The 16,365-nt window shown below is 43.2% G+C and overlaps 1 protein-coding gene across 2 annotated transcripts in view; it reads right to left on the bottom strand.

Moving 5' to 3' along the window:
• Positions 1-9,266: 9,266 nt before the first annotated feature.
• Positions 9,267-16,365, bottom strand: part of CLIC5 (chloride intracellular channel 5) — a 155,207-nt gene continuing 148,108 nt past the window's right edge. For both annotated transcript variants that reach the window (XM_036317249.1, XM_036317250.1), the window contains exon 6: positions 9,267-14,000. In XM_036317249.1, the coding sequence (XP_036173142.1) occupies positions 13,833-14,000 (168 nt within the window). In that variant the 3' untranslated portion in view covers positions 9,267-13,832. The remainder of the gene's footprint in view (positions 14,001-16,365) is intronic.

Genomic DNA, 16,365 nt, shown 5'->3' with positions numbered 1-16,365 from the left:
TTCCTACCTTGCTCCCTTCCATTGGGTTCCCATCCTTCCTAACAAGAAACATTATTATCTTTTTGTTTATCCTCCCAAGGAATTATTAAAGATTCCCCACAAACACAGATATATAATTCAGCTTTGCATTCTTTTATACAAATGGTAGCATACCATCTGCATTTTCATATATCTACTCATATAAGTGTAAAATGAGGTATGTATACATTTACTCATTGTTTCCAGTGGCAAATATATAGAAATAATTTTAGTTCTCTCAGTCTATCAAAAGAGAACTAATTAAGTTATAAAATATCTACAATATAAAGTGGTATGCAGCTGTAAAAATAAAGGGGATGAACCCTATTTCATTTATGGAAAGATCTGTAATATACATTAAGCAAAAAAAAAAAGTAAGATATAGAAGAATGTATGCAGTATGTACTCTTGGGATAAGAACAGAGGGGATAAAATATATATTTTTATTTCTTGCAACTGAATAAAGAATAATCTGGAAGGATTCACAAGAAACTAATATAATCTTTATTTAAAGATGGTGAAGGAAGTATAATGATCAGGGGTGTGGGTGGTGAAACTTTCCAATATTTATTTTGTTAAGCTATTTTAATTTATAAACCATTTGAATGCATTTACTATTTAAAATTACAATAAAAATGAAAGTTTTTTTTTCTGGAATCTGATAATCATACGAGAAGCTTATCCTGCAAATATTTGCGCTCACACATTAAAAATCATCTGCAACCCAGCCGGCGTGGCTCCGTGGTTGAGCATCGATCTCTGAACCTGAGGTCATGGTGTGATTCCCGGTCAGGGCACATGCCCAGGTTGTGGGCTCAGTCCCCAGTGCAGGGCGTGCAGGAGGCAGCCAACAGATGATTCTCTCTCATCATTGATGTTTCTATCTCTCTCTCCCTCTCCCTTCCTCCCTGAAATAAATAAAAATATTTTTTTAAAAAGAAAATCACCTGCAAGGATGGTTTACTGCAATATTATTTCAAAAGCAGAAGACTGGAAATGGCCTTAAATGTCTATTAAACGAAGACTGGCTGAGTGAATTGAGTTACATTCACACAATGAAACACTATACAGATGTTTCAAAGAATGTGAAACATGAATTCACACAAAAAGCTCCCCAAGATATATTCAGTAAAAAAAAAATGCAAGATAAAAGAAAACAAACCTGCCCTCCTATTTTTTATGACATACATATGACACATGCATATACACCCACATATCCTATATTCTCACAAAACAAGAACATATATGTGCAATGTGATGTGTGTGTGTACACGTAGACATTTTCTGGAAGCAAATACAAGAAACTGTTAGCAGTGGGGGCCTTTGGGGAATGGGTGAGAATGTTTGTAGCTGAAAGGTCACCGGCTTTTTATTGTAATGCTTCTTGAACGGCATGATTGCTTTGTATTGTGTGCATGCTTTTTTAATTAAATATTTTTACAAATAAAGGTACATCCATATGATGAAAACTGTGCCCTTATAAAATCAACAAGCTGAGGAGGCTCTTTATGTACTTATACAGAACAGTTTCCAAGACCCATTATTAAGCAATTTGTACTTTTAATTTTAGCCGTTTCAGGGTTTCCCATACTATGTGTCACCTGGCTCACTCTTATACCTGGTGATCAACTCACAAGCTTTTCATTACTTTGAGTTTGATCATATTACAGTTCTGCCCCTCTGATTAAAGTAAACTATTTTCTGTTTCAGTCTATCTTCCTCACCTTTAAGACTTGGTATCAGTCTTTTAGGTAGAAATCCTAACTCCTACTGGCTTGTGAACATGAGCAATTTGCTTAACTGCTGTGGGCCTCAGAGTCCCATTCTGTAAATGAAAAAGTGGTATGCATTATGCGAATGTTGTAAGAATTTGGGATAATGCCAATTTGTACTTCTTAACCCTTTCACCTTTAATATAATATTGAATGTCAACTGTAATTGAAAAATTTTTTAAATTATGAAAAGAATTTGAGATCATGCAAATACATTCCATTTAGCACCAGAAGACCCAGGATAGGCCTTCAACATGGTGGCGATCACCACCGTTGATAATCTCTGGCATTTGGCAATCAGAACCGCAGACAGGCATGCCCACGCCCTGGTTTGACACCAGGAAAAGCAAAGCTTTCTGTGTCATGCCAAGGCCTTTCCTCAGGAAGCCCAGCATTTGGCTGGTCTTTTGGACACAGTAGCCTTGGGCCAATATCTCAGAGAATCAATACTCTGTGGGTGCAGCTGGGACCGTGTTACTGCCTGTATGGTGTCTGTTATAGCCCCTCCCAGGGATGCTTATTCCCATCTTTTAACCATGAATTTTACCCAGTTGGCTTTTCCCTCAGGCTACCTCTTGTTGGCATCCGTTGCCCTCAGTTCATTAAGTCTATTTGTGTTTGTGTCCATATTTATGACAATGGTTTTCAAAAGAGGAATGGGGGTGTCCCCATTGTCTTTCTTCATTTTTACAGCATTGGAAAGGGAAAGAACTGCCTCTTCATATTGTCTCCATTTCACCCCCCGGTGCAGTTCTGGGTCAAGTGATCTCACTGATCATCTACTTGGCTTTCTGCCTTGATGCATTTATAGGGTCTTTTATTATTGACTTTGGAGCTCCTTGCAAGGTACTCCAAACAGCATTTTAAAATAGTCTCTCGTGGGCAATTTACATTTTAACTGCTCCTTTCATTACCCCCCTCAACACACTCATATAGTTCCCTTTTCTAGAATTAAATAACCGCATGATAGCTGTTGGGCTCCATGTCTCTCTTGGATGTTGAACTTGGAACTGTTGCAGTCTGTACTATGTAGTGGTTCAGTTAGAATCTCATGCTCTTTCACATTCATCACCTTTCTCCTAGCTTTTATTTTCAGGTTATATGGCATTTTGATAAATTAGGGCCAGATAGGCAGGGCCATCTTGATTTGATTTTTGAGAACTTCTCGGAGAATCACAGACACATGGTGATAATAAGTAGTACTCAAGGAGTTGTGGGATGCAGGAGGGTGTGGAGGGGGCAAAAGAAAAGATCGAAGACCACCTTATCCCAAAAGTCCTTTGGTTCCAGGTGAATAGAAAGTCTCCTCTCCCCATTATTTAAACTAGCACTGAAGACTGAAAATGTGCCTGTCTCTGAGGTCTTATTTTAGAGGCCACAGTACTTTGGAGATCATTACCCTAGAAATACAGATTTAGCATTTCAGGTTCTCTTACTTCCCTTCCCCTACACACTTCCACAAATCCCAGTGCAGTGCCTGCCAACTTGTCATTTTTTCTCTCTCTCTTTACTTTATGCATACTCATCTTCCCTAAGGACAGGGCTGACCTTGCTCTGAAGGCCAGGAGCTCCATGAATTGTGAGAGTTTCTGCTGGAAATTTCTGATAGAAAATAATTCTCTGTAAGTCCAAAACTAATGTTTCCAAATTTATAAGCCAGAAAGTATTCCTCCCCCAACGCCCGTACATGCCTTCCCATAATATGTTCCTAATATTGAGACTCTACTGGCAGGATATATACTCTGGGTTTGATCTAGGATGGCAATTCTTGTGTGGCCTAAAGATTTTTAGCTCTTTAAATTTTCTCATGTTTTATTTAAAGGAGACATTCTACATTTTTTCTTCTACTTAGAAATATACCAAGAAGCCCAAAGGGGAACAACTGCCCCAAGAACCAGTTTATCGTCAACTCCTTCCATGATGTGGCAGCTCGTGGACACAGCAGCTGCGCTGCAGAGGAGGAAGCTAGCACGCTGCCCTCTGAGAGACAAAACCTGAAGACAGTAAAGAAAGTGGAATTGCACACCCAGGAGAGAGCCTCGGCAAGCGCATAACCATCAGGTCTACTGCACATACGAAACTAAGAAGAACTGAAAAAATGATAAAACCCAGTGCTGGCAGTGATGTAAGAAAATAAGCACTCTGGTAAGAGAAAAGTTGGCCTCACCTGGAAGCACATTTAGCAATATATATCAGGAGACTTAAAATGTGCAGTTTTCTGATTTACTAGCCATTTCATCTCCAGAAACCTATTCTGAAGGGAAACAGTGAGAATGGAGAAGCTAGCTTCTTAGAACCTCATTATGGCATTGTTGTAAGAAATTAGAAATATCCTAAAGACCAAATAATAGGGAACTGATTACATTTATTATGATACATAAGAATGATGTTACAGATGAAAAAAAAGGCAAGGAAATGTGTTCATGATATATGAGTGAAAAACGTTAAAAACAGGATGTAGAATGTTAGCTGACAATTACAAAACACACACACACACACACACACACACACACACACACACGAGAAACTCGCTGATGAAGAAAAGGGAAGTTTATCGGTTTTATTTCAATAAAGAACACCTTCCTGACAAAGCTTTGGTAGTATTTCTGAAGAGCAAAACTGAGGGAGAATATTTATAGGGTTTTGAGGCCAGAGGTGAGGTAGGTCTTACCACGGAGGGACTGGTTGGGGTTGGGCAATTTTTGGCTCAGTGGGCTTTACATTGGTGGGCACTGTAAGGTAAGGTCTTGAAGCAAATATTGTTGAGCAATCTGTTGGTCTTCATAAATAAGCAAGGATTTTCTGGAGTAAGTAGTCAGTTATTGTTGTCTGGTTCCAGCATTGTTTGGCACAAAATAGGAAAATATCATTGACCCATAATTGTTTAACATAGAGGCAGGAAAGTACATTGGTGTCAGTTCTCAATAACAGCTGGCAAAAGCCTAGAAATTTAATTATTTACAAATTAATAGTGGTTACCTTTGGGTGTAAGGATCACAGGTAGTCTTTAATGTCTTCCTTTTTGCTTCTCTGTATTTTCTCAACTCTCTCTAACGAACATATATATTCAGGAAGAAAAAGATAAATTTGTTTAATCCTTATTTAGCCAGATAATTCTAAGACTAGAGCCATCCTCATCTCAAAGTTTCTAATCCATTTTTTTAATATAACACTCAATCTAAGCAGAATTTTGTGGCCAACTTGGGAAACTAACTAAATCATTACATAATCACAACCATGTGATCCAATGAGCACTGGGCAGCTTTTCATCTTTTCAGACAGACAGAAACATGCTGTATGGACTGTTTTAGAACCATCCATGCTTCAGAAGTATATTAGAAACATATTTAACTAACACAAATGCCCGTTTTTCTCCTTGGCTCTGTTATCACTCCATTTTCAGAAACAAGGTACAGTGGGTGTCAGGGACTTTGGGGAAAGGAAGAGTGAGATCTGAGGTGAACCCAGAAATCCAGAATACTGTCTCATGACCTCTCCAGCCAACCACGATAAATATTTTCGAGCATCTAATATTTGCTGAGGGCTAGCCAAGGTGAGACCTGGCACAGCACTGGCTAACCTACATCCATCCCTTAAAGGAGCTGAGTTTTTAATTGGGGAGAGGGTGGTGGGGAGTGGCTAACACAGGAACAATTCCAGGTCAATACAAAATGACGTGCAACCAGGCACTGCTCCACGGGAGGGAGAGTACTGGATTCCAAGCTGGTCTCTGTCACCATGTCTGTATGATGTACCTTGTGCAGTTCAGACTCCAAGTCCTATATAAACTCGGAAATAAGATGATTTGGGGCATTGAGCTATTCCAGCTAAAGAAGGGTTAAACTCAAACTTTAAAAATAACATCCATACCTTTCATTTAAAATTTTCCCAAAATTTGAGTCTGCTTTATTTTCTACATAAATACTTGCAGTTTAACAAACTTAACTGCAGGGCCTCACGTTCATTTCCATTGCATATAGATGTAGATTTTACTGGACGTAGACTAGAAAGATAAGGGGCTGATATGGGTGTGAACTGACTCCGATAGCCTGAAATTTGCTGTAAAAGAAAAAAATCCCCCAATTCCTAATATTCATGTGTTTCCTGGTGATCACCTTTTTTCTATTAAAGACCAGAGTGAGACCTTCCAACAGAATGAATTCCAATTGGTTGAAATGCCATTTCACTCTAAATAATCCTTTATTAACAATAACTACTCTTCATCAGGAATCTCATCATCTCATCGGCAAGGGACCTCAATAATGCCTTGGGGAAACGGAGGCCCAGAAAGGGGCCTATTCCAGGTCACATGGAAGTTTAATGATGGACACATGGTTGGAATTCTGACCTCTTTGTTTTCTTCAGTCCTGAGCTTCCTACCTCTCCAGTCTGATACCCCATGCCTTTTCCTGCAAGGTAAAACTTACTGGAACTCTGAGGACTTTGGCTACTAGACAGAAAAATAAAAGAGACACTCGGGGGGAAAGGGGTGTGGGGGTGCAGGAAGAGACTGGAAAAAAATCATACCCCTATCGATGAGGACAGTGTTGGGGGGGGGGGGTAAGGGTAGAGGGTGGGGTGAGAACCAGGTGGAGGGAAACTATGGGGTGGGGGGAAGAGGAACAACTGTAATAATCTGAACAATAAAGATTTAATTTAAAAAAAGAGAGAGACACAGCTCACAACACCTTTGAGTATAATGAGATACTCTCACTTCCAAGTTCACTTTCTGGAAGCTTCTCTGGAACAGGACTCAGTTCTCAATGCAAGTCATGGTCATTGCCACTCATATGCCATAGGTTTCATCATAGTACAGACACAGAGAGATGCCGTGTCCCGTGCGGCCCGCCTGGGTCAGCCTGTAGAGCAGACCCTCTGCATTCAAACAGTGGAAACATGGACACTTCCTGAGTGAGCAATATGACCACCTAATAGGTTAATAACAACAACAAACTTAGCTAATATGCCACGTAGGATGCCTCCGGCCATTCATAATAATAATAATAAACTAAACTAAACCACTCTCAAACAACCTGGAATCTATTACAGAACCGGAAACACAGAATTAGAACCGGTTTCGGAGTTTGCTAATGCAGCAGCTCAGTGGTCCCATTTGCAGGTATTGCCTTACCCCAGGGCTTGCCTATCATGGCCTCCAGAGGGCCAGCAGTTGCAGGTCTCCCACAGGATCGACTTAAGGAGTCACTTTCTTTCTTTAAATATATTTATATTGATTTATTGATTTCAGAGAGGAAGGGAGAGGAGAGAGAGACAGAAACACCAATGATCCGAATCATTGATTGGCTGCTCCTGCATGCCCCCTATTGGAGATGGAGCCCGAAACCCAGGCAAGTGACCTGACCAGGAATCAAACCGTGATCTTCTAGTTCAAGCATGTCAAACTCGTGACCCGCAGGCCACTTGCAGTCCACAACAAATATTTTTGCGGCCCAGCCAATATAATGGTATGTAAGAAATGTTTTAATAAAAATCTCTTAATTTTTACAGTATCCTGTTGTACATAATCTATATATATAAAAGGCTAAGCAACCATCCAACCAGTAGCTATGACATGCAATGACCACCCGGGGGGCAGATGCTCAATGCAGGAGTTGCCGAACTGCGGTGACTTCAGAGCCGTGGTTCTCAGGTAATGCACCCAGGAACCAGAGAGGAGGGAACATGATTCAGGGTGCGTTACCCGAGAACCGCAATCCAGTTCCCTTTGGGGGATGTCGGAGAGCAGGTTTTGGGTCTGATCCCTGCAGGCTAGGCTGAGGGACCCCACCTGCCTGAGGAAACACACTCACTCCACAGACGCCCTTGGAAGGGACTGCTGGAGGTTGGCTCCAGCGCTTGTCCCGCCCCTCTTGCCCAGTCCCGCCCCACTGGCTACCTTCTAATTAATTTCCTTTCAATCTGTGCACCGGGGCACTAGTTATTAATAAGGAACTACAACATTTGCTAATGTCTGATTACTATAATCATGTTGTATTCATTTCCCTTATGCACCTTACTCGCAGATGCACCATTTCTCTCCACTAATACCAGCATCGAATATTTTAGCAGCCAATTGCCACTTCATTAGTCTTGGACTGACTTGTTTGGTGTGCGCAACAGGAAAATATTTCACTTTCAGAGAACAAGAAAAATAGGTTTATTTGTGCTATGCTTATTAATTTGTGCAGTTATTCAGTGTCTGGTAAGTTAATGTTCAAGAAAAAATATTAATTTTTATTAAAATGTATTATTTTATGTTGATTACTCATTTATTTCAGCCCTTTGTATCCAGCATGTCTCTATTGAAATAAACCTACATTTCTATGAAAATTGCAGCTTTTGTTTTCTTGCAGCCACATAGACTTAAACCTTATTTGGCTTGTGTTAGCCTTTGAGTTTGACATGCTTGTTCTTGTTCAGTTTGACGTGCAACCACTGAACCACACCAGCTGGGCAGGAGCCACTTTCTTAAGAACAAGATGTTTCTCAGAAGTTCCTGAGCAAATATTCCCTCACAATACTGGGTTGAACTTGGCCAAGCGCCCACTCAGAAACCAACCACAGCCTGAGGAAGGGCTCAGACCATTCATGATTCACCCCTGGAAATGGGCTTGGAAATGCACTCACCTGAGTCACATAAGTGTATGGAGAGAGTGGTCAGGAGGGAAGTGGAGGCAGGGGAGATGGACTCCGACCAATCGGAGCTCTGCTGGAGGGAGACAGGGCTGGTCAGGATAGAGAGGTGAGCAGTGACAGCATCTGCTACACCCGTGAGAGGCTGCCTCTCCCACCAGGACTTGTCACCGGCGCCAGGTGCTTCTTCCTGTCCCAGATGATGATAAGCTAGGTTCTGAGACAGCAGGGAGGACACCGGGACTGGCAGGACCTTCGCACCTTCGAGCAATGTGAATGCTCACAGAGGTCCTTATCAGGGATTAGGCTGACTTCAGGGGAAACTGGCTGAGGACTCTCGGGTCCTTAATCCAGAGTCATTGATGTGGTGCTAAGGTGGGAATTTCAGGCCGGGAATGCCGAGAGGGCATTTTAATGTATTTCTTACATCACTCCTGGACTGTCTCTATAAGCTTACCCCCAGGGTCTACAATGCAGACAGGAAGTTGAAATGAGAAACATGAAGGAACATCAGAATTTTTTTTTTTTTTTTACCTAGCCGTGTACTATGATAGAATTTTAGCCTTGCTAAAATAAAAATCCATTTTTGTATGGCTGGGGCACAAGCTTTTTGCTTTTCCCTTTCTTCTTCCGTCTTTTCTTATCTGTTTTTAATTCTTAAGGAGAATGAACATATTTTCTTTTTTAAAAAAATTTATTTTATAACCAGAAGTTTGTATGTTCTTTTATAATAAAAAACAAAAAAGAAAACCTTTATTTTGAAAAAAAGAAGTATTTCATACTTGTCATTCAAAACAGCACAGGAACTCCCCACCTTAAGTAAGAAGTCTGATGATTCCTTGGTAATATTTGAAAATAAACCAACTTTATTTGAATCAATCAATACCAATCGAGACTGGAAAACAAATTTATAACTGGTTCATATGAGGACAACATTCAGCAATATCTTCATTAAAAGGCATTTTACATTCATTAAGGTTGGAAAGCAAGTTCTGTTATTTTATCACCACAGTTAGAGGTCTTGAGAAAATCAAGTGTCTTTATTACATGAGATATTTGTTCTTTCCTAAAATCTAGGCATCTTCTGCTAAATTAGTTAACTCTCCAGCTTATCAAATGGGACAACCAGGTGGTCAGGAAAGTAAGACAAATTCAAACATCAGCTGGGCATTTTATGTTTTAAATATAGGCATAGTCAAGATTGTGAAATCTCGGGCTACATAAAATATACTGTAGATAACTGGTTCCTTAAAACTATGTTTTGCCATAAAACAGATGGCTTTTATAGACACACAGATTAGCCCAAACCCTCTCGTGAGGCCATCTTTTATTTTATGTTTGGTCGGGGAGGGAAGGTTTGGATCTATTTCCTTCAGTAATATTAAATAAAATGGTGCACACCTGAATCATACCTAATTATGAAATGAAAGGGTCCTGAAACTGAGCTGGGAGGAGAATATTGACAAAGGGAGAGGAACATGCCTCCCTGAGGCGGCACCTGCTGTTTGGTTTGAGGGCTGAAGAGCGATGAACAGAAGACAATAGGCCTTGTGTGCAGAAGGGGCCCAAGGCCAGTGCTGTGACCCCTCAGTGTTCCCAGGGTGCTTTGCATGCACACATCTTTGTCTAAAGCTTAAGATTCTTTTTCACGTCACACACAAAACTAAGCCAGTGATCCCTTGGGAATCGTGGACTGAAGTTTAACTATGAGTTAATGCTTCACCTCTCCAAAGTCAGAGACACTGTCCTTTTAATCCACTCTGCTCCAAGATGGCTCCAGGGCAGTAGGAACGGGGCTGAGACTCACAGCCCCTCCCGGCTACCTGCTGCTTCTGGGCCAATTAATTTTAGGTTCAGGCTCCCCCTGGTTTCTCAGGATGAGAAACTCGTGTAGATAGACCTGCACCTTCCTGACTCCACCTCCCTTTTACTTCTATTTTTCTAGACTTTGCTGATTCCTGGGACTCTTGGATCTTCAGGGTCTTTTCCAGGTGTGCTCACTTTGTGACAACTCTATGATGTTTTATACTGTCTGTCGGCAAAGTGGCCGACGGGCACTGGTGTGGTGAAGAGCTTCTGTTGCTTCATTTGACAAATGCTAGAAAATACGGTTTTTCTAGTGAAAATTAAAGATCCTCACTGGCCCCCCACAGCAGGAGAAGTGGACACAAAGGACAGCACTGTGTCCTGGAAAGCTGAGCCTGGTCTAAGATCCCATGGCCAAAGGAACCGATGGAGTGTTTTTCACTTTTCTAGGCGTTAGTTTCGTGCCAGGTAGCTGTATCCCTCGTTTCAAACAAGATCCTCTTACTTGTGCCTGTGATTCTGAATTGTCAGGCAATTATTTGACTGCCTTTGTCAAGAGATGAAGGCCAGTGATAGAAGGAACTATGCTCTGGATCAGTCAAGATTTTACTTACCCAGCTCACCTTTCAGAGTTATTAAAATCTTACCCAGTATCTTCACTCTGGGCCAACCTGAGAGGTAGGCAGTGCTGAGTAAAGTGGGTAAATTCAACACAGTCATTGAGTTTGACTGTTTCTGCCTTTGCCACACACACACACACCCACACACACACACACACACACACACACACAGAAAAGTTATGTGAAAGTCACAGGAGATAAATTAAAAAACAAACAAACAGGATTTCAACCCTTTTTGGGCCACTGAAATGCTTTCTGCGGGAGCAATGTTCGCTCGGGACCCATGACAAGGGTTGCCTCCTGTCTTAAAACTCTGGAGTGTAGGCCCATACTGCAAACCTTCAAGACTCCGTGAGTTCGTCCTGGGGACACCTAAGAGCCTACCACACTTGCTGGGAGACGATTTGCTGTGTATATGACAAGGTGATGGCCTCGCCTTAGAAGGCTGAAGAAAAATCTCTTTTGAAAAAAAAAATAATCAGAAGGTAATACTATTATTATTATTTAAAAATACTCTGATAAATCTGGCCATAAGACCTTCAATCTCTAAGTCAATAGTTGCATTATATAATAATCTAAAGTTGAAATAAAAAGATATTCCTGAACTAAGTCTCTTTCCATCTCTAACTCCTCCCCCTCTTTTAAATGGTTATAATTAATCATAACGGCCCCTACCCCGTGCCTATTAGTGTTATTTATGTAAAATTGAGTCAGCCACAGAAGGAACATCTAGAAACAACAATATTGATTTGCTTTGGCTTGTTTGTTTTTAAAAACTGCTTTTACAGACTCGCCAGTTGTTGGAATTCTGAGTATCCAGTCAGGGTTGTTAGTGGGTGCCAACACCTCCGGGGGGGGGGGGGGGGGGAGGGGCTGGCCCGCCTGGGCTCCCTGTTTTCTCTGTCCCCCGAATGTGCTTCTAGAACAGCGCCATGGAAGGGCTCAGGAAAGCAGGCTGCCTCTAGGGTCGTGGCCTGAGCTGCGAAGGTGGGGAAGGATTTCACACTAATGAAAAGGCCTCCTGGGATCATTCAAGCTTTCATCCCCCAGAAGGCCAGTTAGGGGCTTTCCCTTATGGTAAAAGGACTATTTCCTCACCATGTCTCCTTTTTAAACACCTTGGAGGGGGGAGAGACAAGTTTCCAGGGAATTGTGGAAAGGACCCTTTAGAGGTGGAAATGAATCAACTCATTCTGCTTTTTCCAAACTCTCAGGCTTATAAAACGTCCTACTGAGCAATTTCCTCTTCCTCAGTAGGCTGAAGGAGACCCCGTTTCCTCCCCTCTGCTCTGATCAAGGGGTCCCCTTTTTCTCCTGAGATCCCTGGAGATAGCTAGTTCCGGGGGTTGCTTGGGCTGGAATTTGTTGGTGTTTGTATGGCGAGGACCCATGCTGTCCTGCCCTCCCTGAGCAATGAGCCAAGTCCTGGGGCTTTGTGGCATTTGGGAACCTCACTCTCCACCAGCAGGCAACACAGAAGGGAGGATTGTTGAAGGTGAGGGTCTGTGGCGGTGGATTTCCTCACACAGGGCGTTCCTGGGAGCGGGAGCTGATGATTAGTTCATTTCTCTTAGTTTCCTCTGCACTGGTCACCATACTCAAGCAGGGTAAGATTTTAAGGAGGCGAAACTCCAGAAGAAGGACTTAGGAGAGCAATATTATCTAAAAAATAGTTTCCTTTTGTTCATCGGGTCGTTGAGTCAGGTGGTAAGAACATTAACCCACATGGGCACACCTGTTTTTTTCAAGCTCAAACCGCATGGTTTCCCAGTCAGAAAAGCTCAAGGACTTTCTTCCTAAGGTTCCATGACCATGCCACCTCCTCACTGTGACTCTCCCAGGGGAGGCTGCGGCTGGGTCAGCCCGGAGCGGCTGCCTGCGAGCCCCCAGGTAGCAGACCCATATCCAGGAACAACCTGAAGAGCCTGCAAAGTCATTTTTGGCCAATTCTTGGGTTCTTGCTATAAGGTTGCTGGTTACATGACAACATCAGTTCAAGACTTAGCTTATGAGAGAGAAGACCTGTCTTCAAAATTTCCAGGGAACACTGAGCATCATAAAGGATTTTTTAAATCTTCACTCATCCCTCCACCTCCCACGCTCATCTACTTTCTCACAGACAAATATTCACTCGAAGATAAACAGTCAAACCCAGGCATGTAACCTGCAAGGAAGCAACTACCCCTAAGCAAGCAATCCCGTGGCTGGTAGACCCCCGAGGGCCTTTTGGCATCAACACTGCTCCCCTCTCCGCCCCATCCCTGTGCCCCCAGTTTGGAATTGATGCCAATTTCCTTTCCTGGCAAGGCCTGGCTAGCATAAACACGGAGGTCGGTGTCAGCCAGGCGCACGATGGCATTGTGACCGTCAGAGCATTGCAGTGAACCGAGACTGGGCCTGAAGTGGTTTTCCAGTCTGGCCTTCGGTGTCCAGGAATGTCAGGAAGGAGTGAGTGACGCCAGGTGTGTCTTCCAGATGTCAAAATCCACAGCCTGCTCGGTCCCTCTCCATTCACTCTCTCCGACCCCGTAAGAGCAGGGGATCTTTATGTAATAAGAACTAAGATGGCATTTGTCCTTGGCCTTGGAGTTACTGACAAAGAGGAGGAAGGAAAAGAACAGGGCGTTGCATGTTTCTAATGCATCTGAGGAGATATTTTGATATTGGCAGAAGGGGCCAGTGACAATCCCGTATGTGGGTTCTGCAACACTGACCCCAAGTACGCTGAACCCAGACGGAACCAAAAGGCTGAGAGCTTGATTATGTCTAGCATTTCTGCTTGCGGAGTCCTGTGTGATCAGATGGGTTGGCGCAGACCTTCACTAAGATGGCAGGCTGGAGTTCGAATGATGCCAGCAAGGCGTGGCCTGACCATTAAAGATGTGTCCCGAGGCAAAGTGGAGGAGGGTCTGTGAAGAGGAGTCCTTTGGGAGAAGCTGAGTTCTGCAGCAGTGACGGGGCGAGGTGGCCGAGGTGGCTGTGCTCAGGATCGGCTGAGGCGCTTGGCGACGTCGGCGTAGGCCAGCTCGATCTCTGAGTCAGCGGCACAGGTGTTGGTGAACTCGTCCCGAGCGTAGGCGTTCTTGAGGTACCGCCACAGGCCTGTCATCTCTGCCGGGAAGTCGTAGTTGCGGTATTTCTTGGCCACAATCTACAACAGAGATGGTGTGAGAGCAGGAAGCAAGTCATTGAGGAGGTGTTAGGGTGCGACCCAGGATGTGCGCACAGCAAACCTCCCTCCGACCCCCCCATGCATCACACCAGACCAGCAGCAAAGTGTGTGTGATGCAAGGGGCCAGTGCTGCCTCTGTATCTGATTTTGGTTTGCATTATTTTATTTTATATTTCTCAAGTTAATATAATTTTCCCTTTGGCCTAGAGATTATGCTTCTAGGGATTTTCCTTAGGAAATAATCATAGGTGTACACAAAGATTTAGCTACACATATGTGATTACAGGACTGTTTGGAATGGCAAAAAAAAATGGTACACAACACAGATGTCCAGCAACATATGACTGAATGAACACATTATCATACATAAAGGCAATGGTGTCCTGGACAGCCAGTAACAGTGATGCTGCAGGGGGAATTCCAGTGACCTGGAGAACTCTTCCAGGTAGATCATTAAGTTTAAAGTTCATGATATTTGGAGAAATATGTATGATGACTAGAAGTGTATGTGCCAATGTATTACCAGTGGTCATGTCTCATTGACAGAATGATAATCAAATTGTTTTCTATGTTTCCATATCCATTTTATTTTACATAAGCATCCTTATTTATAGAAGGGAGTCTTATATAATAAAAGCCTAATATGCTGAGTGTCCATCCAGTCATCCGGTTGTCTGTTCAACCAATTGAAGTGTAATATGTTAATGATATGCTAAGGCCACTCAACCCCTCGCTATGATGTGCACTGACCACCAGGGTGCAGACAGTCAACTGGTCGATCAGTCACTATGACGTGCACTGACCACCAGGGGGCAGACACTCAGACCGCAGCTTATCTTGCTGCTGGGGTTAGCCAATCGGGACTGAGCGAGGAGCAGGCCTAAGCTGTCAGTCATACATCCCCTGAGGGCTCCTGGACTGCGAGAGTGCTGAGGGATGCCCCCGCTCCCTCAAGTGCACAAATTTTGTGCACCAGGCCTCCAGTAAAAACATAAAAAGTAAGTTATATATTGAATGTATATCTTAATTGAATGTATATGGTTCCAGGTATGATATGGGAGTGAACAAAGCGATTTCTGTTCTCTCTCTACTTTGCCACATTGGGGGCCAGAGACTTGGGCATTCAGGGAAGTGGTATTTGTGTTGAGAGTTGCATAGTGGTTAAAAGCATAGGCTCTGGATCCCAACTGACTGACTCTGCAATCCTGACTCCACTACTTAACAGCTGTGTGACCTTGGACTAGTTACTTAACCTCTCTGAGCCCCACTTTCTTTATTTCTAAAATAGAGGTAGTAATAGGACTGGTCTTACATAGGGCTGAGTGGCAAAGTGGAGAAAACTGTAGAGACACATAAATTTAGTTAACACACATAAATGCTTGGAGGGGTGGCTGACTCGGACTCAGTGTTCAAGAAACATGACATACTATTATAATTCATTGAGTCCCACCTTTTACCCATGTGCATGCATTCCTTCATAGGAAGGGGCAGGGTGGTCTCTTTTCTCAGGTCTCACAAGCCAGGGGTCTTCACAGACATATGGCCTGTGCGGTCATATGGGCCTCATGCTCTTGGTTTAACGCCGTGTTGGCAATGCCCGGAAGTTCTGAATACTTTATGTTCACTGGGCACGAGGGCCTGCACATTAACTGGTCCTTCCTCTAGCTCAGGGGTGGGCAAACTTTTTGACTCGAGGGCCACAATGGGTTCTTAAACTGGACCGGAGGGCCGGAACAAAAGCATGGATGGAGTGTTTGTGTGAACTAATATAAATTCAAAGTAAACATCATTACATAAAAGGGTATGGTCTTTTTTTTTTTTTAGTTTTATTCATTTCAAACGTGCCGGATCCGGCCCGTGGGCCGTAGTTTGCCCACGGCTGCTCTAGCCCTACAGGGGCTGGGGTGAGGTTAGCACAGGTGACCTCTCTCTCGTAAAGCACCTCTCTGACTCCTTCCCTTGCTTTCTTCTTAGACAAGGGCCAGTGGTCAGGATCTTCCCACTCAGAGAACCCCCAGATCGGCCACCCTGGGCTTTCACCCTCATTTTGCTGCCAGTGATGTGCAGGGTTCACCGGAAAGCTGTGCTGAGTGGAGAACAATGACGACCCATTGTATGAAAGGCTCAGCCTCGTAGACACCATATTTCCAAGGAGGAAGGAGTCATTTCCCCTCCATTCTCCTACATCGGTTTTGAACTTCCATTACAACACTGAGATCTGTTCTTCTCTGAATCACAGCCGCTGTTTTAGTGTCTCTCTCTCACTTCCCTAGGTGTGAGCAGGACGGAACCACAACTTCTTCATTTCTGTGCCCCTCTATAATCTCAACAATGCTCTCGGTAA

This window comes from Myotis myotis, unplaced genomic scaffold (genome assembly GCF_014108235.1).
Source record: "Myotis myotis isolate mMyoMyo1 unplaced genomic scaffold, mMyoMyo1.p scaffold_m19_p_7, whole genome shotgun sequence".
NCBI lineage: Eukaryota > Metazoa > Chordata > Mammalia > Chiroptera > Vespertilionidae > Myotis > Myotis myotis.
This window is presented reverse-complemented; position numbering and strand designations above follow the sequence as displayed.